This window comes from Dendropsophus ebraccatus, chromosome 5, assembly GCF_027789765.1.
Source record: "Dendropsophus ebraccatus isolate aDenEbr1 chromosome 5, aDenEbr1.pat, whole genome shotgun sequence".
Taxonomy (NCBI): Eukaryota; Metazoa; Chordata; class Amphibia; order Anura; family Hylidae; genus Dendropsophus; species Dendropsophus ebraccatus.
Window position 1 is genome coordinate 118982873 of NC_091458.1, and position 26817 is coordinate 119009689.

Consider the following 26817-nt stretch of genomic DNA (forward strand, 5'->3'; position numbering starts at 1 on the left):
GCACTTCCTGTTTTTTTGGGGGGAAAAAGTCAGAAAACAGGAAGTCATGTGTATCCCAGGCCATCTGAGCGCTCACAGAGAGAAGGCAGTCATGTGACTGATGGACACATTTAGCCGTGACTCTCTGTACTGGCCGGAATTCCTGTGTTTAGTCTGTTTTTTTCAACCAGCACAAGTCAGAAAATCTGCTTTCTGAAGACTGGACCTGGATTTCTGGTAAGTACAGCTTTGTTTTACCGCATGATAAAAAAAAAAAAAAAAAAATGTATATTGGAAACTTGCATTATATCACATTTACTGCTGATTTAGATTTTGAAAGTTAAAACGACTAATAAAATCACTTACTATAGATGCACTGCATTCTATAAAACTATAGATGCACTGCATTCTATAAAAATAGTAAATGCTGGTTTTGGGAATAGTGAATGTTGTAGCACTAAGGGTCAATAAATTAACTCCACAACAGCTAGTCTTAACGCACAAACTGTATGTAGCAAATGGAGGTAACAAGTAACACGTGGAGGTAACATTTTATGTTTAGAAATGTGGTTTTACTGTGCTTCATAAACAAGTGTTTTTGGTCATGGCAGAATTATGGTTGGCAGCCTCTGAATAAGTAAATGCACATCCATGCCATCGTACAGCAAACAAGAACTTTGCAGTGTGAAAACATAATGCATGCAATTTGACCAAGATAAATTTACATTCAGATTTATAGCTCAAAGTAGCATAGCAGTACAGCAAAATTTATTGTGCCATCGTCTTTATATGCAGTAAGGCTTACAGTAATAAATCATCACAATTTAAAATTAGTTACACATATATATCACAAAAATGCATGCACATGTTAGAAACCCACTGACTACAATGTAGGGTTTTATTCGGCACATGTAGGCAAGACACTTCTAAAATAAAAGCGGATATAGCTGCAACAGGAGGGATCAGACAGGGAGTACTACTACTTTACATAAAGAAAAATCTGTTAGAAAAAAATCTGACAGACACGGCAGCCCACTGAATCTATGGAAGCTCATGCATTTCTGTCTTCTTAGCTAAACTTTTAAGTGTCATGTTAAAAAAAAGAAAAATCGGGATCAGACCACTATTTTTCTAGAAGTAAATCTAGATAAAATAAATAAATCTAAAAAAATAGACCTATTAATAGGGGCTTGTACCACAGGCACTGCTGATCAACTAAACTGGCATCCCCTTGTGTCCCCTCTTTATTAGAATAGCGTGTGGTCTGGCTAAGGCTGGGTTCACACTGCGTTTATGCTGTCCATTTAACATGTGCATTTGAAGAAGAAGAAACAAAACTACTGCAAAAACGGATGATAAAAACTGATGCTGTTGTATGCCATACTGCAAAATTTGTACTTACATTATTAAAAAAAAAAAGCTTTACAGAAAAACAGATCTGTTTTATACTTGATTATGCAAAATAAGAGCCCGTGGAGCCTCATTAAAGAGTCTCGAAACACAGGACTAGCCAGATATCCCTCTGGGAAGGATACATCCAAGGGGTGGCTCCTGTAGAAAAACCACCATATTAAGTGGCCCTATAAGTCAATATAATGACAAGGGGAAAAAACACAGACAGCTGTTTTGGGGTGTTGCCCCTCATTAGTGTGGAGCAGGATTCTGGCTAGATGGGAGCAATGACTAGTAGAGCCATAAGAGAAACAGATCTCTGATCTCAGGGAGACCAGCCAAATGATAACACTGCCAGCTGCTAGTCAAAGTGCTCAATGCAGTGAAATCCTAGGTGCATTGCCCCCTGGGAAACATGAATATGCAAAATAAGAGCCCGTGGAGCCTCAATGAAGAGTCTCGAAACACAGCTGTATATGGATGGATACCTGGCCTTGTTTTTGAACCTTTTTATTAAATTGACTTACAGGGCCATTTAATATGGTGGTTTTCCCACAGGAACCACCCCTTGGCTGGGTCCTTACCGGAGGGATATCTGGCTAGTCCTGTGTTTCGAGGCTCTTCAATGAGGCTCCACGGGCTCTTACTTTGCATATTCATGTTTCCCAGGGGGCAATGCACCTAGGATTTCACTGCATTGAGTACTTTCACTAGCAGCCGGCAGTGTTATCTTTGGCTGGTCTCCCTGAGATCAGCGATCTGTTCCTCTTATGACCATTTTTCTGTATGTTAAAATTAAATGTACCTAAATGGATGGGAAAGCGCATTTTTAACCCAGCCTTATTGTATTTCTTGGTATTTCACCTGTTCTATCCACATGATATGCCTATTGCTTTGGGTAAGGGCAACTATTAGTTGAGATGTTAGTACATTAAGATAAAATGTTACTAGAAAAGACAAAAAAAAACCTGCACTTCGCTATCGCTTTTTTCATAGTAATGGTCTAAGGCCAGTAAACTTGGGATGCGCTGTATAAATCCTTTCAACAATTTATTAGGGTGGGCAGTATAGGTGAAATAATATGGTTGAAGCCCAACTACTGGATAAAAGGCATTCACTATGACCTTACTAGGCAGATAGATAGGAGTCAATAGTTCTTTGTTACTTTGATAATGGAATGGCTACCTTGGGCAGTGAAGTGTGCAGTCTTGAAGGAGTCCCTTTTAATGATCTCCGTAGCCAATATAAAACAATAGTGTTTTATGTCATAAGGTTAAGTGAGTGTTCTAACATAAAATTGTTCATGTAACTTATCCATTGTCTATAATAACAGGAATGATATGTGCAGTAAATGGTATATCATTATATGGTAGGGCTGCACTTCAAAAATGAAGGCCATTTGGGATTATGAATGGCTTAGCTAGTTTTATACCCTGTCAAACTCATCCTGTTGTATTGTTTAGTTCTGCCCATTTGTTCTATAAATCCATGACTGTATTATAGTTAGAGAAATGTAATAATAATCTACCATTAAGTGTTGAAAAGAATAATATATAGAGTCTTAATATATACAAATGTTTCCAACAAGGATCTATGTAAATTTACCCTGCTTCTCTAAACCCTCAAACCATAGGCTATAGTTCACCTTACCCTTACCTGTTGGAATAAAAACATTAATGTATGTATTTGACAAATACATTCTTAGTGTAACCCTTACAGCCTGAATTGAATTAACTTACACATGAACAGTCATAAGCATTAAAAAAAAAAAAGGAAAAAGACAAGAAACTTACAGCAATTCCATGGCCGAAACCAGAGCCTGGTTGAGGACTTGCAGCACTAATGTAGTTACCAACCCCAGAATCTTGGCTAGCAGTTCCATAAAGATCAGCAACAGGGCCTGGGCTGTTAGCCCCTGGGAATCCACCAGGTCGAGCTGGGTTGGTGCCTGCCGGGGAAGCGGGTGCGCCATAATTCGGTTGAGCACTGTAGCTATTCAGGACTGGTGTGCAGAGAATAAAGCCAAGTATGAGAGTAGAAGCATGGCATGCTGTGTTATTACACACAAAACAGCACAGTCCATAAACAGCCAAACACTAGAGAAAACAGCTTTGGATTGACCTCAAACACTAAATTAAGGCCATGCGAAACAAGAACACGTACTCATAAGGAAATGTCAGAGCACACTACTACCAGACAATAATATTCAACTACATAGATTAAAACAGCAATCGTCTACTATTACCCAAGACTGGTGACCCAGGAATAATCAAAAGCAATACAAACAGGTGAAAGGAAATATAGTACTCTATGAACATGCAATCTATACCCCCCCCCCCCCCCCCCCCCCGCTCTTCTGACAGATCTTGGTATGTGGAGACAGCATTCACATCCCATGCAAACTACAAGCTCTAACATGATGATGCGAGTTCCATCGGATGACATGATGCTAGTTTGAAATTGGAAATTACACCTAGATTTTCTCATTAATTTACAAAATGAGGAGAATAAAATCTGTTCCATGGGGAAACATCCAACCAGTGTCGGACTGGGGTATCTGGGGCCCACCAGAGAAAACGAGTGAGACCCAGTGAGAAAAGACATGTCAGTCAGTGTTACTGCAGGTTCTAAAGCTGGGGGCCCACCGGAGGATTCTCCGGTCCTCTGTTGGGCCAGTCCAACGATGCATCCAATCCAACATACAGTTGGATAGATTGACAGATACAGATGACTATACCATGAGCTGACCACACAGAGAAGAGCTCCCCAGTGGCAGCAACAGACACCTGAGCATGTTACAAGTAGAGGAGCAGGTGAGCAGAGATCTGTACAGAAACAAAATGTCTCATCAGGAAATGCTCCTGCATACGGTGAATTGAGCCATGGGCACCATTCACCTTCCCTTACTCTGTAGAAAAGCAAAATCAATTGAATTTTTTTGACACTGAGGTATCTAGTTTTGTTTTTGTGTGTAAGCTTGTAATGGTGCGTTTACACAGAGATTTATCTGACAGATTTGTGAAGCCAAAGCCAGGAACAGACTATAAACAAAGAACAGGTCATAAAAGACTGAGATTTCTCCTCTTTTCAAATCCATTCCTGGGTTTGGCTTCCAAAATCTGTCAGATAAATCTGTCTGTGTAAACGCACCATAAGTGAGGTATGTCACGATATGCCTATATGGAGTCTATACGTAGGTATACATCTAATGACAGGCTCAAGCACCCACAATGGTACCTAGGGGTGACAACCTGAAAACAGGGCTTGTTTCTTTACCATGTTCCTTGGTAAAGATATAGCATAATAGCAGGATATGTCATCACAGTATAATGGACGAGATTCCAATGTCTGGGACCCCCAACGATTCTGAGAATGAAGGGGTCACAGCACTCAATTTACTTGAGCGGGTGGGCTTCCTTCTTAAGTGGAAGTGCCTACACTATGTTTCCCATCTTCCATTGCTGCTTCCTAGACAATAAACTGACATGCCTGTCTTCCTTAGGGACACAGAGGGGCAGCAACCACTGAACCCATAGTGCTGGGTAAAATGACAAACTCATGGAATAGTCCTTTAATATTAAAGAAAGCCAGGTTAGTTCCTTCCCTGTACTGTGGTATATCATACATAAAAAAAAAAACCTAGCTTCCACTCTATATATACAGCACAGATACAACGGGCCGGCTCTTTAGATAACATCTTACCATTGCTTAAGGGCACAGCAGCTTTCAATAGCTTACGTAGAAAGCAGTCAATTTATTTAGCAGATGTGAAACTATAATAATCTAATGTTATGAAACATACTAAGGCAATCCATTTGCCAAGTAGAATTTTAATGCCAAACACAAAATGGAAAGGCTGCAGCAGCTTTATTTCAATGACGGAGAATGGCGGAAAGAGCTAGGCCTAAGGCACAAATGTACTCAGAGACTGCCATAGATATTTGCTCTCTATCCACAAGCACTGTAATCTTATTGGATAATGTAGTAAAGTAAATTTCTGACATTTAACAGAATGGGGCCTGACAGACATAAATAAGCGAAAACGAGAATTTCTGGTGTGACCCTAGTAATGTGAATCATCAAAGTTGTTTTACTAGGGCTTCCCAATATAAAAAAAAAAAAAAAAAGGCCAAGCACACTAAAGCAATGTAAGAATGACATTTTTACATCCAGGTGAATGTACTTCAAATGCCTTGTTCTGGTCTACAGCCATAGGCCGGGCTGGCTGTATTATGACCCTCTTGTCTCTGGCATCATCTGGCAAAATGTCCCATAATACAATGTCACTATAATACCATGTTGTGTACTTTGTGAAGTGTATTATCATGCTACATATCTAGTAACTTCATGTTTACATGTTGTCCAAAAAAAAACCAAATATACACACACACACACACAATGGCTGACTTTACCTAGTTTTTCACTTTTTCACTCCAACATCTCAATGCCTGTCATTTGTGTGTGTAACACCCATAACCACACCATTTTGACCTCTGTATCTAGATTTATTAGAATTACAAAAAGGAGATTACACTAATGTAAGAATGTCCACATAACAGGCCACTAAACCCTGCAGCTCCCTCTTTTAGCTAGTTTCAAACGTAATTCGATGCCATGCTCTGTACAGTTATGGCCTATGGCTATGCATTTGCGCCTATGCCTACTTAACCCATTAGCTGCCGGGCTTTAAACAAGCTAATACAATACCTGCCCTCGCTCCCGCATGCTTCTCTGGCTGCGGGGTCACTTATAGCCAATCAGTGCTTTTACCCACTGAAGCCACTGATTGGATGAGTGGGCCATCAGTGATCCCGGAGTCGGTAAGGCAGGCAGGAGCATGGCCAGGTAATGTATTAGCTTGTTTAATGTCTGGCAGCTGATGGGTTAGGTAGGAAATGCCTACATTCTCACAGTGGAATGAAAATCCACTGCGATGATGCATAGCCATAGGCCACAACTGTAAATTTGCTGCAATGCTGTCCATGTGAAACAAGCCTAAATGTTTTCCCTTACTTGTATCAAATAAAATCTGAAAAGAACATACCGAATTGTGCACTCTTCTAGCCTACAGAGGCAATGCTCATTGATATAAGTCAATACAGGTGAAGTGACAAGTCACATGGGCTGTTTCAGTGGCACAAAAGTGCATCTTTCTTAGTGTTTACATCCATCACTGGTTAACTATTCAGAATAGTTGTTAATTTAAAGGTGGAGGAAATATCGCTACCCACTCTTATGTGAACACTGTCTAAAGACTTGCATGTTCCTAAGCATATATTAATAAATAAAGCCAAATAAATTATTTTCTTCTATATAAAATGTCTATTCTATATTAAGTACATTTCCCACCCAAATATTGCAGTCACACTGCAGCTGCCACCCATTTTGTCAGGGGGTGTAGGAAGACTGCGATTCACAAGTCGCCCAGCAGACAGTAAATAAACACCCACTAGTTATTTGAGCCGTCTTTCCACTAAATGGGAAGAGATGTGATTGTATGCAAACAAGAGCAATTAAAGACAAATAATAATAATGAGAAAATCTTAATTAGTGTGTTCCTGCTCTTACAAGACATGGCTATAGCTTGTTTGCTTCCTACAAGTATACATGCTGCTCCAACCACAGAAACTGTGTGAGGCACATGACTGCATATGTTCTTTGTCAAGAAAATTCAACAAAGAAACGTTAAATTCAGTGTTATTACCTAGTTGTGCATTAATACTCGGAAATCATTTCAAAACGTGACCATTTCTAATTACTAGTGCCATTCCACATCACTAGAGTATAGAGTCTATTTAACGGCACTGGTCGGCTATTCAAGTTGGCCACACATAAGACAGCTGAGGGACGACCATTAGTTTTCTCTCCTGGTTCACAATACACATACATGTTTAGAGTACATAAGTGTGCATGTGACCTGAGAGTAAAGAGGCTAGACAGCTGGCGGAGTGACTTATCTCCGCATTCTCCATAGGCCTATCCAGGCAGAGAGGATGAAGCAGCGACGTCCATGTCACATGCTCCTCCACAGCGGCCATAGCATAGATGGGATCTAGAAAGGCAGCGCAGCACAGCAAGAGGGCATCACGGCTTCTGTAAGCAGTATGGGGCACAGCATAAGCGACATGAACTTGCTGTTCTACTACAGTGAATAACTTTAATATAAAGTCATTAGAAAAACACATCGCTGATCTCAGGGAGACCAGCCAAAGTGAGTGGTCAGTGAGAGGAGCGAATTGATACCGCTCCAGTGCCAACAGCAGGTATCCTCCCACAGGTCAAGTGCAAGTGACAGTTACATTGCTCATGCACGTCCCGTTGCAATACGTCACTTGTCTCAGCCTGCCGTAGCGTGAGGAGCGTATGTTAACATCTCGTTTTTGTCCCCACGTCAGGCTACACGTCAGGAACATGTTGAATGGGGAGGATGGTGGAGGATGGTTGAGGGGGGAGTGAGAGGTTAAGTGGGGGCTGGGTGAGGGGTGGAACGAAAGGGGGATGCTTTTAATTTTGGGGGGGGGGGGCGGTTGTGGCATTTTGCATCGGGATTTAATTATTTTTAATTTTTTTAATTTATATATTTATTTTTTTTATAGTCCAGACCTCTGAGAGTCTGAGAGACTGTAAACTGGCCCCCTGTGTAAAAAGTTTGGGGACCCCTGCACTAAGTAATGCTATAGTAGTAAGACTACTGTTTTGCTGTGCTTGGCTCAGTGACTAAGGGAGGGAGGAAGGTGTGTGTGTGTGTACTAATGGAAAAAAGCTCAGCCCTGGTCCTGCCCACTGACATGTAGTAAGATATATCTGTGCACAATGGAGGGGACTTTCAGGGGCTCAATAACAGCAGTCAGAGCATTAATATTACATTGTCACCACAGTCCTGATCAGAGGCTAACAGTCATTGGTATATGCACACTGACAGAGAGGTGGTAGTCAATCTTACCCCATAAAACTATATATTAACCTGTTCATCTTATCCTGCTCTCTAAAATATTGCTAGTAGATTGAACAGCATTTTCATGGTGACAGGTGCCCTTTTAAGCTAAACATGAACAAATAGACATTTGAAGGTAAGGTTTAAGATGAAATGAACAAAGAAAGGAAATAAAAAAAAAAAAGATTAATTCTCCAACAACAGAGATCGAGTACCAGAATGGGAGATTTTACATTACAATGGTTATGGCCACTTTCTATGGACTTTATCACCTTTAAAAAACAAATGTAAATGACAACTATCTCAATACATATAATAGCTGTCCATAAATTCAGCAAAACAGTCATGAAATTTAAAATCCAAGTAGTGTTTCCTGCAATCTTCTGCGGCTATAATCTATATTAAAATGGCCCCTATTTTGTTCCAGCATTGATGAAGCAAATCAATAATAGCATTTGTGCTGGAAAATAAGTCATATAAAATACATGTTCTGATCATTGCGAAAAAACGGAAGAAAGAAACTTGTAAGAGTAAAATGTCAAGCTATGAATAAAATTATGCTGGAGTATGTGTTTATAGTCAAACCTCATAATTTAAAGTAAGTGATAACAGAGTCAAGTCATTTTAGTTCATTGAATGCTCATATAATGCTGTATTCATTCGCCCTGATCACGGAGCTGAATGTGGAAATTATGTCTGTGACAAAATCACTCCTACACATTCATTATAGTCTACATTTTCCATGGGAGTGGTGGATGTTCAAGTCAACACATTAAGCAAACAAATAACAGGGTTGAAAACTCTACCTGTAGGTGTTAGAAAAGAGATATTTCCAAATAATAAATATATCGCATTACAGCAAGGAGAATGGAAAATATGATTTAATAAACCATCCATTGCGGCTTCTACAACACAACATCTATCATAGCCACAGTTATTAAGTTAACAAATCATTGGTGCTCCCAGTCCTCAAGTGCAATGAGATTACTAATACATTCTATACTGGTAACGGTGTGATTCCAGAGAAAGAAGGGAAGAGTAATGGATGGGGACATTTTAACAGTGGGCCAAGTGTTCAACTGCAAGCTACACCCCTTGGCAGCATTACAGAACTGGAAATTTAAAACACTGCGTTGACTAGCTGCTTTGGTCAATTTCCCACAAATTGTATTAATACTAGTAATTAGAGATAAGCGAACCGGGTTCGGGTTCGAGTCGATCAGAACCCGAACGTTTGGTATTTGATTAGCTGGGGCTGCTGAACTTGGATAAAGCTCTTAGGGCCCTTTTACACAGAAAGATTATCTGGCTGATTATCTGCCAAAGATTTTAAGCCAAAACTAGAAACAGACAGAGATCAGGTCATAAAGGAAAGCCTGAGATTTCTCCTCTTTTCAAATCCAGTCCTGGCTTTGGCTTCAAATCTTTGGCAGATAATCTGTCAGATAATCTTTCTGTGTAAAAGGGCCCTAAGGTTGTCTGGAAAACATGGATACAGCCAATGACTATATCCATGTTCAGCAGCCACCGCTAATCAAATGCCGAACGTTCGGGTTCGGATCGACTCGAGCATGCTCGAGGTTCGCTCATCTCTACTAGTAATGTATCTTATAAGACAAAATACTACCTTCTCCTTTCACCAAATCCCCACCTCCCCCACACTAAACTTAAAAAAAACGGGCTACCTCTATTCCATCTTTTGTTTACAAGAAGGACATGCAGCTCACTCATAATACAAGCTGCAAATACAAGTCTATGGAAGGTGAGATGAGAGGGAAAGTGACTGGAAGGAAACCGCAAAGAGATTCTACAGGAGCCACAGATTATGCGTGGACTCTAAAATAGTGCTCTACAATGCCTTCCAGGAGTAGTGGCTAAACATCAGGAGGCCCAGGGGTCGAGCCATTGAATCCCCCTGGCTAGTATTACTTTCTGTCTGACACAGGCTAATAAAACTAACTGCTGCATCAGGATCTGTAGGGAAAAAAAACTTTGCTAACCTGAATATAGGCACCACCAATGTGGCTCACTTTGTATCAGCTTCTATTTTCATATATGCGCAGTGCTTTGTGTTGTGCGTAGGGGAGGGGGCCCTGTGAATCCTAGCTACGCCTCAATACACCAGTGATGTCTTCCATGCTGCTGCTTTGTAGGGTGTGGATGGAGACAAAGGAAAGAAGGAACTCCTTTTTCTATGTGTGTGTATGGTATGGGAGATACTATAGAGGTTAGGTTCACCCAATAGCTCAGGGAAAACTGAGAATAAGAGCTATGACCTGAAATTTGTATGTATATAATGGCCAGAAATAGTGCCAGTTCTCGAGTACACATCCAGGACAACTTATCCTGAAAAGTTACCTGAAATGACAGCTATGCTTTCAGTCCAGTCTGCTCACTAAATCTGTGTAATGTTTCTAAAGTTATGGCTGGCAAATACGTGGCCGTCTATAACCTAATGTGAGGCAGAGTCGCTGTAAGAAGCTCTTCCAGATACAAGCTCTTGACGCACAACAATTTCTCATTCAAATTATCTGTTTCCTTACAGCTCTCCTCAAGACAGCAAAACACATGGCAAGCTGAATTGTTCGGGAAAATAATTTCCTCAAGCGCTGGCTCCAAAGCCAGTTTATAGGAGGCAACTTCTGTGCTATGAACGGAGCAATATGACAATCATACAGTCTCTGTACACAGTGTTTTTATGCCATGGATAAATTCTATCTGTAATATGAGGCACAAAGTCCTGTAGAATGTTAAGAACTTGTGGAATCTCATGAAGTCACTTAGATGGCTAGAACACAGATGTTATGCTAAAGTGCCAAAGAAAATTTTAGATATGCATAAAAATGGACATACAAAAAAAACCCCAAAAACTTATAAAACAGGTGTCTATGGACATATATGCTCAGTTTTCAGTATCTATTACAGAAGTAGGGCGAGGAACTGCTATGGTCCTGAATAGGGTGACTATGGAACAATAGCCACGGTGTATACACTGCAGCCAAACAGAAACCTCACGTCTGTTTAGTGCAGCCGCTATTCAGTGAACAGCAGCCGCACAAAACAGACTGTGCACACGATGTAAAGAATGGCTCCCAGCCATACTTTACACTGTGTTCTATGGTTAATTTGTAGTGTGGGCAAACCTGAATGTGCCAATTCAAATATAGTGATGTTCATCCTGTCGGTACCGCAGTACCGGCCGGATGAATATCACAGACATCGGTCACTGTCCATACATAATGTGAACGTGGCCTAAGGTTGCATTCACACGTACAAGATCCGCAGCAAATTTGATGGTCCAGATTTGATGCTGTAAATATCAATGTAACTAAATAACTGAATTAAGCATAAAATCTGCACCATCAAATCTGCTGCGGATCCTGTATGTGTGAACACACTCTAAGGAAGTATTACTTGGACACCATATGGTGATAAAAAAAAAAAAATACAAGCAGACGCTTAAAAGAGCAGATGTGCACACTTTTCATTGTGATGTCAGCAGCAACTTCAAATCATTGCAAGCAGGAGAAACAAAAAACACCTGTATATCTTAGGCGCAGGACCAGAAACATATGGCGGTTTCTGTTTCTCCTGCTTGCTTGGATACCACAAGGTAGTATTTTGGCGCTGAATAGTTGTGTTTATGAATTCTATAAGCCAGGGGTAGAGAACTGTAGCTCTCCTGCTTTTGCAGAACTACAACTCCTGTCATGCCTGGACAGCTAAAGCTTTGCCTATCCATGCATGATGGGAGTTGTAGTTTTCTAACAGCTGGAGAGCCAAGGTTCCCTACCCCTGCTATAAGCAAATGTATAGCACCCACAATGGAAACATGCGCAAAAAACTGGCCATGGAACAATGGAATACAGTTGCCTGGTCTGTTAAATCACGTTTCATTTTACATCATGTGGAAGGTTATGTCAGTGTTTGTTGCTTACATGGGGAAAAGAAAGCACCAGAATGCAAACCAGCAAAGGCAAGGTAATGCTTTAGACTTCAATACACTGAGCGTATATACATTGCAGCCCCCCACCCCAATGCTGCCTGTTTCTTCTCCTCAATTTATTTCTATATGGTACACATTCTATTGACTGCTGCAGGGATTCCTGTCAAGGGCCCTCTCCAATTGGATAGTAGTACTCTTATAAATAGTACATAAACACTTTGCACTGCGTTTTACAGCATCTCTTATAAAAGAGATCAGTGGTTAGTGATTTCTTGGACTGCTCAACTTCATATATCTTAAAGGGGTTATCCAGCGCTACAAAAACATGGCCACTTTTCCCCCTACTGTTGTCTCCAGTTCAGGTGCAGTTTGCAATTAGGCTCCATTTACTTCAATGGAACTGAATTTCAAAACCCCACCCAAACTGGAGACAACAGTAGGGGGAAAGTGGCCATGTTTTTGTAGCGCTGGATAACCCCTTTAAAGAAGCTAGGCAAAGTGTAAGGGCTAGCTTATCTGCCTCACTGGCTTATAAATTACTCCAGTAATGATCTAAGAGCATCCTAGAAAAAGGTACCCAGCATTGGACAGAAAAGGTTCACATTATGAGATAAACTCTTGCTGGATAAAATATGGCTAACTGGAGTCATTACAGCATTTTACTGGTAGTTTTCTCTTTTTATAAAAGAGAAAATACAACCACTGAGCAATGTAACCAAGGGTGCAACTTGAAGACTAAATATTAAGTCAATGAAATGGACTCAACATAATGAAGACTTCATAACTAATATACAGATATAAGGCAGAGTTCACACTACGTTTTTTTCCATTTTTTTTTTTTTTCAAAAAAATGGATGCATCCGTTTTGATCCATTTTTTTCCAGTAACTTTTATTATAAAAAAAAATTTTTAAAAAATGGGATCAAAACAGATCCTTTTATTTTTAACAGACAAAAGAACGTAGTCTACCTCATTTTTGTGTCTGGTAAAAAAAAAAAAAAGATCCTTTTTTATAATGGAAATCGATGGAAGAATGGATCAAAGTGAATGCACATAAATGCATCAGTTTATTTTCATCCATTTTTGTTTGAAAAAATAAAAGGGTAAAAAAAAAAACGGGTTGCAAAAAACGTAGTGTGAACCCAGCCTGACAGAGAATAACATATCTAATATTAAAAAGTTGAAAATGTAACTCATTAGTGTTAAAAATAAATTACGCTAGGCCAGTAAGATATTAGTGGACAAATACATGCCCTAACCCTTTATTCATGGAGGAAGGCTAGATAGTTGCCATCTCTGCTACTAGAAGACATGCCAACTCTGCAAGATGTATGTGTTTGGCCTGAATACTATTACGCATAGTCACACCATGTTATTATGCATCAGAATAAAATATTTTAAAAAAATCTGTGAGGAGGAGATGACAGGAACTGTCCCTTACAGGCAACAAGATAGACCACGGTACATGGCACTAAGCTATTTATATATATATATATATATATATATATATATATATATATATATATATATATGTGGCCATTCCTTTACAGGCCCTAGTATACCATACCAGCCAGCAGTTGCTATAGTTACAATTTTCAGCTATCAAAACGATTACAGTGTAACTGGATATGGTCACGGTTTGACTATATCGGGCTTGGTGAAAGTCCGTCCTGTGGTAGGATAAAATATGCCAACTTGCATGATACACAATGAGCAATTGAAGTAATGTGAACGTTACCTAGTACACATAAATCCAACACAGGGTCCTAGGAAAGTGAAATAATTCTCTTCATACAAATGAACTGAACGTGCATGATTTTAGATATGGAATATGACAACCCAAAGTCAAATTTACAGTATATGGCATGCACATGTAACATGGAGATGGTCTGAAATACTTATTTATTCCCACACTGAAACACAAAGATGCAATGGTTGCATCAAAATATCAATAAGAACAGCAGAAAACTGGCATGCGATAATTGATTTTGTTCAATTCCCAATCTGATTTATTTTACCCCAAAATAAAGAAAGGCTGTACAAACCTGGGCTCTTAAACTGATCCGGGCTGGGAAGGTGATGGAGGGGGGAGTTACTTGCTGAAGCAGCATGCTCGCTACGAAGCATCTGAGCCGCTCGAGGCCCCATGGAACCGTAATCCGCAAACGATAGTGTGGCCCGTTGGTCACCGGGCGAAGTATAGAAACCATAATCTGGGATTCCTAAAGACATATTGACTTTGTCACTTTAAGGTCTACATTTTGACTTGGTGAATAAGTTCAGTACAAGCAAGAAAAATAAAAAGTTGTAAAACTACCAAACAAGTGGGTCGCCAGCCCTTGCTATCTTTCATCATTGCTTACACTCAGGAAAAATACACAAATATAGAACATAAACATCTTGGAAAATCACAGTATTACAGGGAACCGGACAGCACGAAAACAGTGTTGCCAGTTATTGATCATGTATTTTGCATGCAGACCGATAGGATTTTTATAATCTTTGTCCATTTGGCCACTTTAGTAAAAAATAAAAAAATTAAAAAAAAGCTTGCATTATGTAGGGACAGTGTCACAGAGGTGTGTTTGCCCTCCACCATCGCCCAGGGCTCCCCCCTCCACTGAGTGATGAAATCCCACAATGGCGCCATCATCTCCATTCCCAGCGCATGTATTCTTTATTCATCTTCTGCAGTGACCTCATAGACCTGACATGCTTGCAGACACTGACCGGCCAAATGCGAGAGCGAGAGTATAACCTGCTCAATCATTTATTGGCTGGCAATGGAGTGGGAGTGATGGAAGAGGGTGGGCACCACAAGTGTCAGACACACTCCCTGCATAATAAATTGTTGGCAAATATTACAACGGTCCTACCAGACTGCATGCAAAATAAATGATTAAGACTGGCAGTACTTTTTATGTGCAATCCCGTGCTGTCAAGTTCCCTAAAGGATTCATACAGAAGATATAATTAGAAATGTGTTTTTCATCCCATCAAAATTAAGTTTACAGTCAAGATACAGTAAAATTGCAGAAGTCACAGAAAAGACTAGAATAATACATTTGGCTCATGTAGACGCAGACAAACATATTCTTGTAGGTAACTCTCCCGCAACATGAGTAGCTTCCAACACCAATATTGCTGAAGTGATGAAACAACCTGCCATTGCTTAATAATCCCCAACAGGTGGATGAAGGAGAGTCAGGCATCATCATCTAAAAATCTTTGGTGGGTCACGAACCACAATCTGAGTCATAGAATAACATAGCTATTTAACTGAAGGGCCAAGGTCTCGCCAACATTGTCTTATGTATGGTCATACCAAACTAAAATATGGAGGAGCTCACCATAATATTATATAACAAAGGGGTGCAGCTAAGTGTCCAAAAAGACAGCTTGATAAACTATTGAAGAAACAAAGCTGGACACTATAATACAGCGCACACCACTGAATCCAAAGAATATATACAAAGTTTATTGGGACAAACACAAAAGAAACACCACAAAGAGCAACAGTAAAATCAATTAAAAAACCACAAGGGTATATGAAAACCTGAGCAGGAGGACAGTATCCACTCCTACTTTACCAAGGGACCAAACATATTAGTAATACTCCACATGATTAAATATGAAATTCATAAAGTGCTTAAGACTGGCCGGCAGTGTAAAATGAAGACACATCTATACATCCAATTCAATATACCATATAAAGGATCCAAAGTGCTATAGTGTAAATAAATGAATAAATAATAAATAAATATATTATATAATAAATACAAACACCAATATGAACCTCTAATGTAACAAAAAATGCCCAACCATATAAGCCACAAAAAATAGACTACATAGGAGCAGAGACCCTGGTACAGACCCAACGCGTGTCGTCACACACAGTGACTTCGTCAGGGGTAAAGCTGCAAAGGAAGTGGTGTCCTTTTATAGCTGGAATAAACCGCATGACACATGATTGTCAAATATTGTAATTACCTGTAGGCCCTTTAAGTGTGGAGAGAGCACATAAGTGTGGACATTGGCACATGTAAGATGGCGTCGCCGGCGTCTGTCATATCCTACTGCGCATGCGCCACCAAATCCCGTCATATATCCATAATGCGCATGCGCAGTTAGAGCACATCACGTGATCACCGCGCATCACGCGCACATCACGTGACCATGTGCGTCCCACATCGTGTGTTGTCAAATCACCTGATGTACATCATGTGACCATATGCGTGCCACACTGCGTGTCATCCAGATAGTTTCAGTATGGCGCCTGCGCAACTGTTATACATCACGTGACCACATGCGTTCCACTGCGTGTCACAGGGATGCCAAAGCCCTCAAAGATCTCATGATATGTATATCATGTGACTATATGTTTTCCAAATCAACCCACACATTATATAAATAAGTAAGGAAACATCAAAAAGGTAACACATATCAGTCACACTCGATATTAAGACGCATATAATGTATATTGATGTATTATCGGATCTTGATAAATAACTGGCACGCATATATATACTCCCAGACACTTATACATCCCCATAGATCAGAGCGCACATTATAAGGTAAATCGGCACATACCGGTCCCTGATAGCATAATATAATTATATGTTTCCTTACTTATTTATATAATGTGTGGGTTGATTTGGAAAACATATAGTCACATGATATACATATCATGAGATCTTTGAGGGCTTTGGCATCCCTGTGACACGCAGTGGAACGCATGTGGTCACGTGATGTATAACAGTTGCGCAGGCGCCATACTGAAACTATCTGGATGACACGCAGTGTGGCACGCATATGGTCACATGATGTACATCAGGTGATTTGACAACACACGATGTGGGACGCACATGGTCACGTGATGTGCGCGTGATGCGCGGTGATCACGTGATGTGCTCTAACTGCGCATGCGCATTATGGATATATGACGGGATTTGGTGGCGCATGCGCAGTAGGATATGACAGACGCCGGCGACGCCATCTTACATGTGCCAATGTCCACACTTATGTGCTCTCTCCACACTTAAAGGGCCTACAGGTAATTACAATATTTGACAATCATGTGTCATGCGGTTTATTCCAGCTATAAAAGGACACCACTTCCTTTGCAGCTTTACCCCTGACGAAGTCACTGTGTGTGACGACACGCGTTGGGTCTGTACCAGGGTCTCTGCTCCTATGTAGTCTATTTTTTGTGGCTTATATGGTTGGGCATTTTTTGTTACATTAGAGGTTCATATTGGTGTTTGTATTTATTATATAATATATTTATTTATTATTTATTCATTTATTTACACTATAGCACTTTGGATCCTTTATATGGTATATTGAATTGGATGTATAGATGTGTCTTCATTTTACACTGCCGGCCAGTCTTAAGCACTTTATGAATTTCATATTTAATCATGTGGAGTATTACTAATATGTTTGGTCCCTTGGTAAAGTAGGAGTGGATACTGTCCTCCTGCTCAGGTTTTCATATACCCTTGTGGTTTTTTAATTGATTTTACTGTTGCTCTTTGTGGTGTTTCTTTTGTGTTTGTCCCAATAAACTTTGTATATATTCTTTGGATTCAGTGGTGTGCGCTGTATTATAGTGTCCAGCTTTGTTTCTTCAATAGTTTATCATTATGTATGGTCATAGCCTCAGTGTCTTAATATCTCTGCCCTATTACTGCAAAAATAAGAAATACAATTAAAAAATCTCTAAGACAACAAAAGAAAACCATGGTGCTGAGCAATGACATTATATCATCTTCTTTGAATCTATTATTGGTTTCTCAGTTTGACATGTAGCATGAGCTAATTTATGCAGTGGTTATTGAGAAACAAATGTGGCAGCAAAACTGTAGGAGATTAATGCGCAAAACAAGATTATGTGATGCTATAATTAGTAGACTTGTATTGAAATAGGTTTTGGCCATAGTAATAAAGTTACGGATTCATGTTGGATAGGTGGAGGTCACAAAATGTAAAAAAACAAACAAAACAACAACAACATTTTTGGTAGATAATTTGACCTTTACGTGTCTTCTATTCTTGATTTAAACTCACCATTTGCCAGAACTGACCAAATGTTCTTTTCAGTTGGGTAATGAAAAATTCTGTGCTCCTATGTGTAAGTGTAAAATAAGGCATCACACACACAAAAAAAAACTAAAACACTAGGCCTTTTTTTCCCCTAAAAAAAAAAAGCTCACCTCTTTAAGGGTAGGGCCACACGCTGCAGATAACCTGCAGATTTCCTGCAGCAGAAAATGTGCCTAAGGGTGGGTTCACACTGAGGAATTCTCGCGGATAAATTCCACGGAATTCAGTTGGCTGTAAGAGCTGACGGCTGTGCGCCCCTCCGCCCGTGCCATAGACACCATTATATGCACGGGTGGATTCCGTATTCCGCCGAAAGAATTGACACGTCAATTCTTTCAGCGGAATCAGCCGGCCCATAGAATGGTGTCTATGGAGCAGGCGGAAAGGCGCATGGCCGTGCACGCGTACAGCCGGCGGCATTCCGCGGAATTTATCCGTGAGAATTCCTCAGTGTGAACCCACCTTAAGGCAGAAGTGGATCCAGCTAGAAGAAGAATAACGCTTTCCTTTATCTTCCCCCTTTCAGCTGAATTAGCTACTGAAAACCTGCTGCATAACCGCTACCTGAATTTCAAGCCTAATATAAGAAAACAGGAGAAGTGGCGCGTCACAGGCCACAGAACCGCGGGCATAAGGCATTTTTTCCCCGAGTTCTGATGATGTCACGAAAATACCCAACCTGGCTAATGGATTGCCTGCTCAGCCAATCAGTGACTGCAGCAGTGTCCCACCCCAGTCACTGAGTAGCTATGCAGGTAGTCCACCAGCCGGGTTGTGACATTTGAGCATCAAAAGATCCCATAGCCTGGTGAGGGAGGGCCCTGGAGCTGCAATCCAGCGGTGGAGAGGCACAGGGAGAAGTAATGATCGTTTGTTATGTTTCCCTGTGCTGGCTGTCAATTTTTTGACTTCTCCTTTAAGCCTCATTTCAAGTTGGAAGACCATGGTCTCTAGTGTGGAGTAATACAATGCTTCTGCTCTGTCCTAACAACATGATGGTGGCTTACAGTACATTAAGAGCAGTTTCTTTGCGCAAAGTAGATAGCCACAGCGTGCTATTTCTATATATTTTTGGGTGGGAAAGTAAAACAAATGGTTACAATATGTAGGGGTGGTGAGCCTTAGTGCATTATGAATTCAAATATTCATGTGTCACAATATTAAACTAAAACTGATGCTTTATCCACCCTGACAAACCTGTGTATACAAACCTGTGTGTCCAGCCATTTGAAAATACATTCTAATGGAATGATTCTTTTTTAAGAAAATGATTATGAGAATGGACCCCCTCTAAGCACCTCAATTCATCATTGACTAACTAAATTTAAGGTGCTTTAGTTTTTCATATTAAAGATAACCAGTCATCATTTTTCTATACCACAAATCATTGGAGCAGTCACCGGTGGATTCTCTCTTGTCCCACCAGTCTTGACTGATAGATCATCCCTGCATTGGGTATAGGGAGGGATCTATCCATAAATGTTGGCCGGGCAGGGTGAAGCCACGAAAGTGATCACATGATGTCATTTATGGATGTGCAACTGGGTTTAAAGGTTTACTTTATTCATCCCCTACGCAAGATGATCAAGAGTTTATTTACCCCTGTCACAATTTATTATACCTCGTGGAACAGGAAAATAAATAAACTAAAAATTCCAGTAACTTGTATTCTTAGATGTATTACTGCTATTTTATACTCTTTCACAAGCATTTTACCCTTAAAAAATTTCCAGAAATAATTTATTCCTGCAAAGAGCTGTGCATACATTTTACAGATCAGGATATGAGTTTTATTCCTTCCAACAGTGCACATTCAAAACATTGTTTTCCTTTTCATTTAGCAAAGGGAAATTACTATTTACTGTGTGCACTGCCAGGCAAACTCAAGCGCTGCAAGGAAATTTGTCCCAAACACCTGTGTTCCTGCCACCCCCCACACATAAGCATAATTGGTCTGATGCATAAAACAAGCTCAGGCCTGCAGATCTAAGGAGTCCACGGAGAAGAAGAAAAAAAAAACCTACTGCTCAACAGCCTCCAAGAAGTTCCATTTCCTTACTTCAATACACCACATCAACAACTAAATTTACTGGCCAGTCATCAGTGCAGATATGGGATTCTATTCTATTCCATCTCCGTAGAGAATGTTCTGACTCCCTCTCTCTCCAGCCTCTAATTAAAGGTCGAGAGATGCCATCTCCGGTGGTAAGCCGAGTGAAATAACACCATCACATAGCAAAAATGCACATGCTGGGAATCAAAAGGTGTGGGGAGAAATTAAGAACTTCTAGCAAAAATAACTTGCAGTCTCTTTGTTTCTTTGACAACTTTAGCTTAAAATTTCCTCTCGTTTAACATAGGAGCGACAGAAATCTCGTAAAAGCACTAAAGCTCATACTTCTGATTATTCTTTCTTGCCATATTTTAGCAAACTTGATATAGATATCTCCAAACAAAATCTGTTCATTGTAAGGTTCTTCCATAACATCAGCCTGAAATGCTACACCTGTAAACGTGCTAACAACCTTACCTGTATCTCCTATTTCATCATATTCATTTGATGACACCGTCCCTCTATTGGGACCTATATCTTCTAAGTACCTTGACCAATGCTAATAGTGTTAGTTTCCGTATAACAGCGCAAATTACTTCAACAGACATAAGGCTGGGTTTACAGGGTTATGCGCCATAGTGTATTGTTGTAACTGCTAAACCTATGGCATTCAAAGTATTTGTCAGTGGCTGTGTGCAATACCACTGCTCTGTGGGGAGCTCGGGAGGAGGGAAAGGATCATTATGGAGCCTTATATATGTAAAGTTACATCATTGAAGTTTTTCTTCTGGGAGAGGGCAACAGCTCTCTCTGTACTTGTTTTCTATTAGAAGTACATTAAAAGTTATATAAATGTCTATATAATGTATTACCATAACTGTGCGGTTCTGCCACACTGGCAGCTGATAGAAATCCAGGAAGTGAAAACTGGCCTCTGTGCCAATTCACATTGTCTCCTGCTCCCACTGCTCTCCCACCTTAGGAGACAAATCTTCCATGCCTCTGTCTCACATTGTGTGTGTTTGCTGAGCACAGGCTGATGATGTAGACAGAGGGCAGGGTGTGATGTCTCATGAGGCTTGGCTGGATCCCCCAATCCCCTGAGTGATTCACCATCTCTGACTGGCCAGAAACAGCTGCTACAATTTCGCTGAAATTAGGGCTATGTTCACAAATGGATGAGTTTCATTGCAGTACCGCAGCGTATTCATGAAAATGATGCAGTAACACAAATAAATTATGCTAAACGTCAGAAAGGATAAGAGCCGGCACTGCCAATCCAGCCTGGAGAAAAAAACAAGGCATAAACCGTATATCCCATGTAATATCAGATAATGTCCTTATTGTGGGGCTCAACTTCAAAGATAAAAGATGATTGATCATAATATGTGCGTGGAAATTAAAAGAAATGAAAAATTAAATTCAATAAGTTCTTTACTTTATTCCAATATTAGCGTTACAGGTAGAGAATACAGCATGCTGTGTGGTGTTACAGGTAGAGAATACAGCGTGCTGTGTGGTGTTACAGGTAGAGAATACAGCGTGCTGTGTGGTGTTACAGGTAGAGAATACAGTGTGCTGTGTGATGTTACAGGTATAGAATACAGCATGCTGTGTGGTGTTACAGGTAGAGAATACAGCGTGCTGTGTGATGTTACAGGTATAGAATACAGCATGCTGTGTGGTGTTACAGGTAGACAGTACAGCGTGCTGTGTGGTGTTATAGGTAGAGAATACAGTGTGCTCTGTGGTGTTACAGGTAGAGAATACAGCATGCTGTGTGGTGTTACAGATAGAGAATACAGTGTGCTGTGTGATGTTACAGGTATAGAATACAGTGTGCTGTGTGGTGTTACAGGTAGACAGTACAGCGTGCTGTGTGGTGTTACAGGTAGAGAATACAGTGTGCTGTGTGGTGTTACAGGTAAAGAATACAGCGTGCTGTGTGGTGTTACAGGTAGAGAATACAGCGTGCTGTGTGGTGTTACAGGTAGAGAATACAACGTGCTGTGTGGTGTTACAGGTAGAGAATACAGTGTGCTGTGTGGTATTACAGGTAGAGAATACAATGCACTGTGTGATGTTACAGGTAGAGAATACAGTGTGCTGTGTGGTGTTACAGGTAGAGAATACAGCGCGCTGTGTGGTGTTACAGGTAGAGAATACAGTGTGCTGTGTGGTGTTACAGGTAGAGAATACAACGTGCTGTGTGGTGTTACAGGTAGAGAATACAGTGTGCTGTGTGGTATTACAGGTAGAGAATACAATGCACTGTGTGATGTTACAGGTAGAGAATACAGTGTGCTGTGTGGTGTTACAGGTAGAGAATACAACGTGCTGTGTGGTGTTACAGGTAGAGAATACAGTGTGCTGTGTGGTGTTACAGGTAGTAACTGTGTGCTGTGTCGGTGGCAACACAATAAAATGATAAAGTAATGGAAATAATTCAGTAACACAATGAAACTGCAATGTGTGAACACAGCCTAGATGTTTTGCAACAGATTTGGGCGGGAAATGGGCTGGGTAGAGGACTGTGATGAACACCTGAGGGAAAGCATTGCATTCTGGAACCAGTACTGCATTCTGGGAACTGTTCAGTCAGGAAGTACAGAAACACAATACGGAACAAAAAACCCCAAAACAAACAGATTTTTGGTAGTTTCAAAACTGGGATAGAGAGGTAAGTAATGCTATATGCTTCTCAAGAAGTTTCATTTTTTTTAACCTCTACCTGAAGTTCCCCTTTTGGAGCAGCAGCAGGTCATGGGGACATGGAACCCTGCTGTCATGATGGCGAGGGTAGCAATGGTCAGAGGCACAGCGATTACAGTCTAAATACACATGCTGCTCTAGAGTAAAATATGTTTGTGGGGTTTTTTATGAAAGAATTCCAACATAGAGATGTCAAAAGTAAAGCTTTGATTAGTCAGGGTCTATCTGCTCCCACTGATCAGGGGGATGAATCAGGAGAAGCACACGGTAGTACATTTTACTTTCCCCGGCTCTCAGCTACCTCCATGCTACAGCTCCATTATACAGTAAGTCTATGGGACCACAAGACAAAGATGATTAACGGGGGGAAATAAAGCACACTTAGGCCATGTTCACACATGGTAAAACAGCGGCTGTTCTGTGACCCAGCCGAGTCAAGAACGACCACTGTTAGTTTTCTGTGGGGTCGCAGAGAACATTGGCCGCAGTGTATACAGTGTGTATACACTACAGCCGTTGTTCAGTAGGATCCAATGTAAAGCCACAGTGTCAATAAACAACGGCCGTTGTTTATTGGAAAAATACACTGTGTGAACTTAGTGTTGGTGACATTGCACTCCTGATCATACAATATACATAATGACAGGAAACAAAACAAAAAAATGTTAGAAAAAAATCTATGAAGGAAAAATATGTGTAATAACACAAGAAACTTGATTTGAGATGATTGGTCTGTAAATACAAGTAGGCTAATTTGGTAAATTGCAGATATTTTAGTAAAAGAACAAGATTACTTTTTGCATGACGGCGTTAAACGTCCGCTTTCTCTCGGTAGAGTGGTAGGGTCCAGCTGCTGCAATAGTCAGTGTTTTATTGTATTTACTTTTCATTATTTGTTCTGGGTCAGGTCGCCTGCAGCACCTTAAAGGCACTAAAATCCACTGTAGCATACAATCATTTGATGCTATATGATGTATGTCCATGGGAAAGTGCCTTGTAGCAGTGAAATGTTGATAAAAGAGCATTTCTATTACAAAGTACCCACTTCAATTGTTGGGAATTAGATATGACTAATACTGATCCACACTAAATATAATGTGTTATGCTGTCTAGCACCTAAAGGGTTTATGATGATTAGTGAACCAGAGTGACAAGCAATCTCTCTGTGACTTATGAAATGTAATCATGTCTAGCAAGCCGGAGACATCGGTGCTTGATCCTGGTCCTTATGGCAGGGATACAGGCAACAAGAGAGACATTAGAAAGATTGTGTTGTTGATAGCTGAAACAAATCATCATCTGAAAGCATCGAAAGCCATTTAATACACAAATAAATTTTAAATAATGCATAGAAGTCTACAATATGGAAACTAAAGTCCCCTGGCTGAATCACCCTTGAGCAACTGTCAGACCTCCAGCCAATCATCTCTGTACTTAAAGAAGAAGTCTGGCAAAATTTTTATTAAAGTATTGTATTGCCCCCCCCCCCCCCCCAAAAAAAAAAAGAAAAAAAAAAAGTTATACAAATCCCCAATATACACTTATTACTGGAAATGCACATAAAGTGCTTTTCCCCTGCACTTACTACTGCATCAAGGCTTCACTTCAGATAAAATGGTGATGTCACGACCCGACTCCCAGAGCTGTGCGGGCTGTGGCTGCTGGAGACGATGATGGCAGAGGGATGCTCAGTGTTCCTCCAGTGCCCTGTGACCCCCAGTGTTCCCCTGCCATCATTCTCTCCAGCAGCCACAGTCCGCACAGCTCTGGGGGTCGGGTCGTGACATCACCATTTTATCTGAAGTGAAGCCTTGATGCAGTAGTAAGTGCAAGGGAAAAGCACTTTATGTAATAAGTGTATATTGGTGATTTGTATAACTTTTGGGAGCAGAGGCAGACCTATAACTTGTGTAGCCTGTTCAGCTGCACAGGGGCCCAGGCCAATAGAGGGGCCCGCCAGGCTCAGACTCTAAAGTGTCAGCTCAGCATGGCACATGTCTGTAGTGGGTCCCCCAGGTGGCATCAGCACCTGGGAAGCGCGGGCCCCATGCTCCTGTGGGGCCCACTTAGTGACTGGATCCTGTGCCTGGTCAGGGCAGGTTCTCCTGTCTTTTCCTGCACGCTGCTGCTCCTGACACCCCCTCCTGTACTCCACTGTCCGGCATACCTTGTGTAAGTAGGAGAGAGAGCATGTGATGACAGCCCCCCCCTCCCTGGTGCTGCTCACACTCTGACCTATATATTCTAATCTCCCACACAGCATCTAGTGTACAATGCAACCAGGACCCTCCAAGTACAACAGCTGTAAACACTACAACTCCCAGCATTTACTACAGTCTGCAGCCCTCAGGATATGCTGGAATTTGAAGTACAAATGAGCAGACATCTCAAGGGGTTGAAACTACAACTCCCAGCATTCTCTGAGAGCTTTATAAGTGCAAGGCATTCTGAGAGTTGTAGTAATTGTTATTCAGACAGCTGTGGTCACAGATACATCAGTCCAAGATGGGACCAGGTCAGCATGTCACTTCTGATGGGTTCTTTATTTGGGTGCCCCTCATGATCAGTTCTATTGGTGGGCGACAGGTACCCCAGTCCCACACTGGGGCCTGCACAGACTGCAGTACAGTCCTTTAGTGGGTTCCGACATCTGTGCTGTACTATAGGGCCCTGGCGAGAAACCAGGACACATGTACCGGATACCCTGGCGTACATATGTGTGCACCTTTTAAGGCAGAAAGGTGGAGAAACAAATGGGTTATGGGGGCCCAAACACATTTTTTGCACAGGGGCCCTCTGCAGTCTGTGTCCGCCCCTGTTTGGGGGACAATACAATACTTTAATAAAAATTTTCGCCGATCTTCTCCTTTGACTAAGTTTTTTTTCTAATCCTAGATAACTATGTTGCTTTCTTCCAGAAACAGTGCCACACCTGTCCTTAGTTTGTGTGTGGTTTTGCAGCTTTGTTCTATTGAAGTGAATGGAGCCTAGTTGTGATGCCACACACAACATGAGGACTGATGTGCCACTGTTTTTGGTAGAAAGTGCTAGTTTTGTTTTTTTTCAATCCTGGATAACTCCTTTAGGCTATGTTCCCACAACGTTTTTTCTTGTCCATTTATAATTTTTAAAATGACGTCCGTTATTTTGAGGATTGGCCGCCCGTCAGTGCTATGACAGCTGTTGGGACATTATTCTTGTGTAGGTGGACTAATTGGCCTTTGGGTGTGTCCTTAGTTGAAAAGTCCATTGAATTTAATAGTAAAAAAACGAAGAAAGGACGGTGACAAAAGAAACTGTGTGTGAACAACTCAAAAAATAACGTTCACTGTTTGCAAAAGACATCTGAAAATAATTGACATGATCGTTATTTTGACGTCAGCGCAGATAATGTCCGTCATTTTATACACTGTGTGCATTGGACGGCCATCATTTCATTGACTTCAATGCATTGCAGTAAGTTAAATCGCAGCAATAATGGATGTCTTTTTAAATAGATGTTGTGTTGTGTGAACATAGCCTTAACCTGCAATCACTGTAGGAAAATGAGGGAGAGCGCCTCATTGGGTGAGAAAATGGTACCTGGCAGGGTTGAGATAAGGTAACAACTCCTAGAAGAGCATAACAAACAGTGTAAGGCCATGTTCATGGTGTAAGACACTGGCCGTTCTGTGACCCGGCCGGGTCACAGAACGG

At 40.9% G+C, this 26817-nt stretch overlaps 1 protein-coding gene across 6 annotated transcripts in view; it reads right to left on the bottom strand.

Moving 5' to 3' along the window:
- The window catches only part of MSI2 (musashi RNA binding protein 2), a 518653-nt gene that overhangs the window by 17164 nt on the left and 474672 nt on the right, over nt 1-26817 (bottom strand). The window contains exons 12-13 of one of the 6 annotated variants that reach the window (XM_069971108.1): nt 14297-14473; nt 3165-3373 (exon numbers count right to left, since the gene is read on the bottom strand). The exons of 1 other annotated variant lie outside the window; for it this stretch is intronic. In XM_069971108.1, coding sequence (XP_069827209.1) covers nt 3165-3373; nt 14297-14473 — 386 coding nt within the window. Of the gene's footprint in view, nt 1-3164; nt 3374-14296; nt 14474-26817 lie in introns of those variants that run through there. 4 more of the 6 variants (XM_069971110.1, XM_069971109.1, XM_069971113.1 and 1 more) reach the window with 4 other exon arrangements.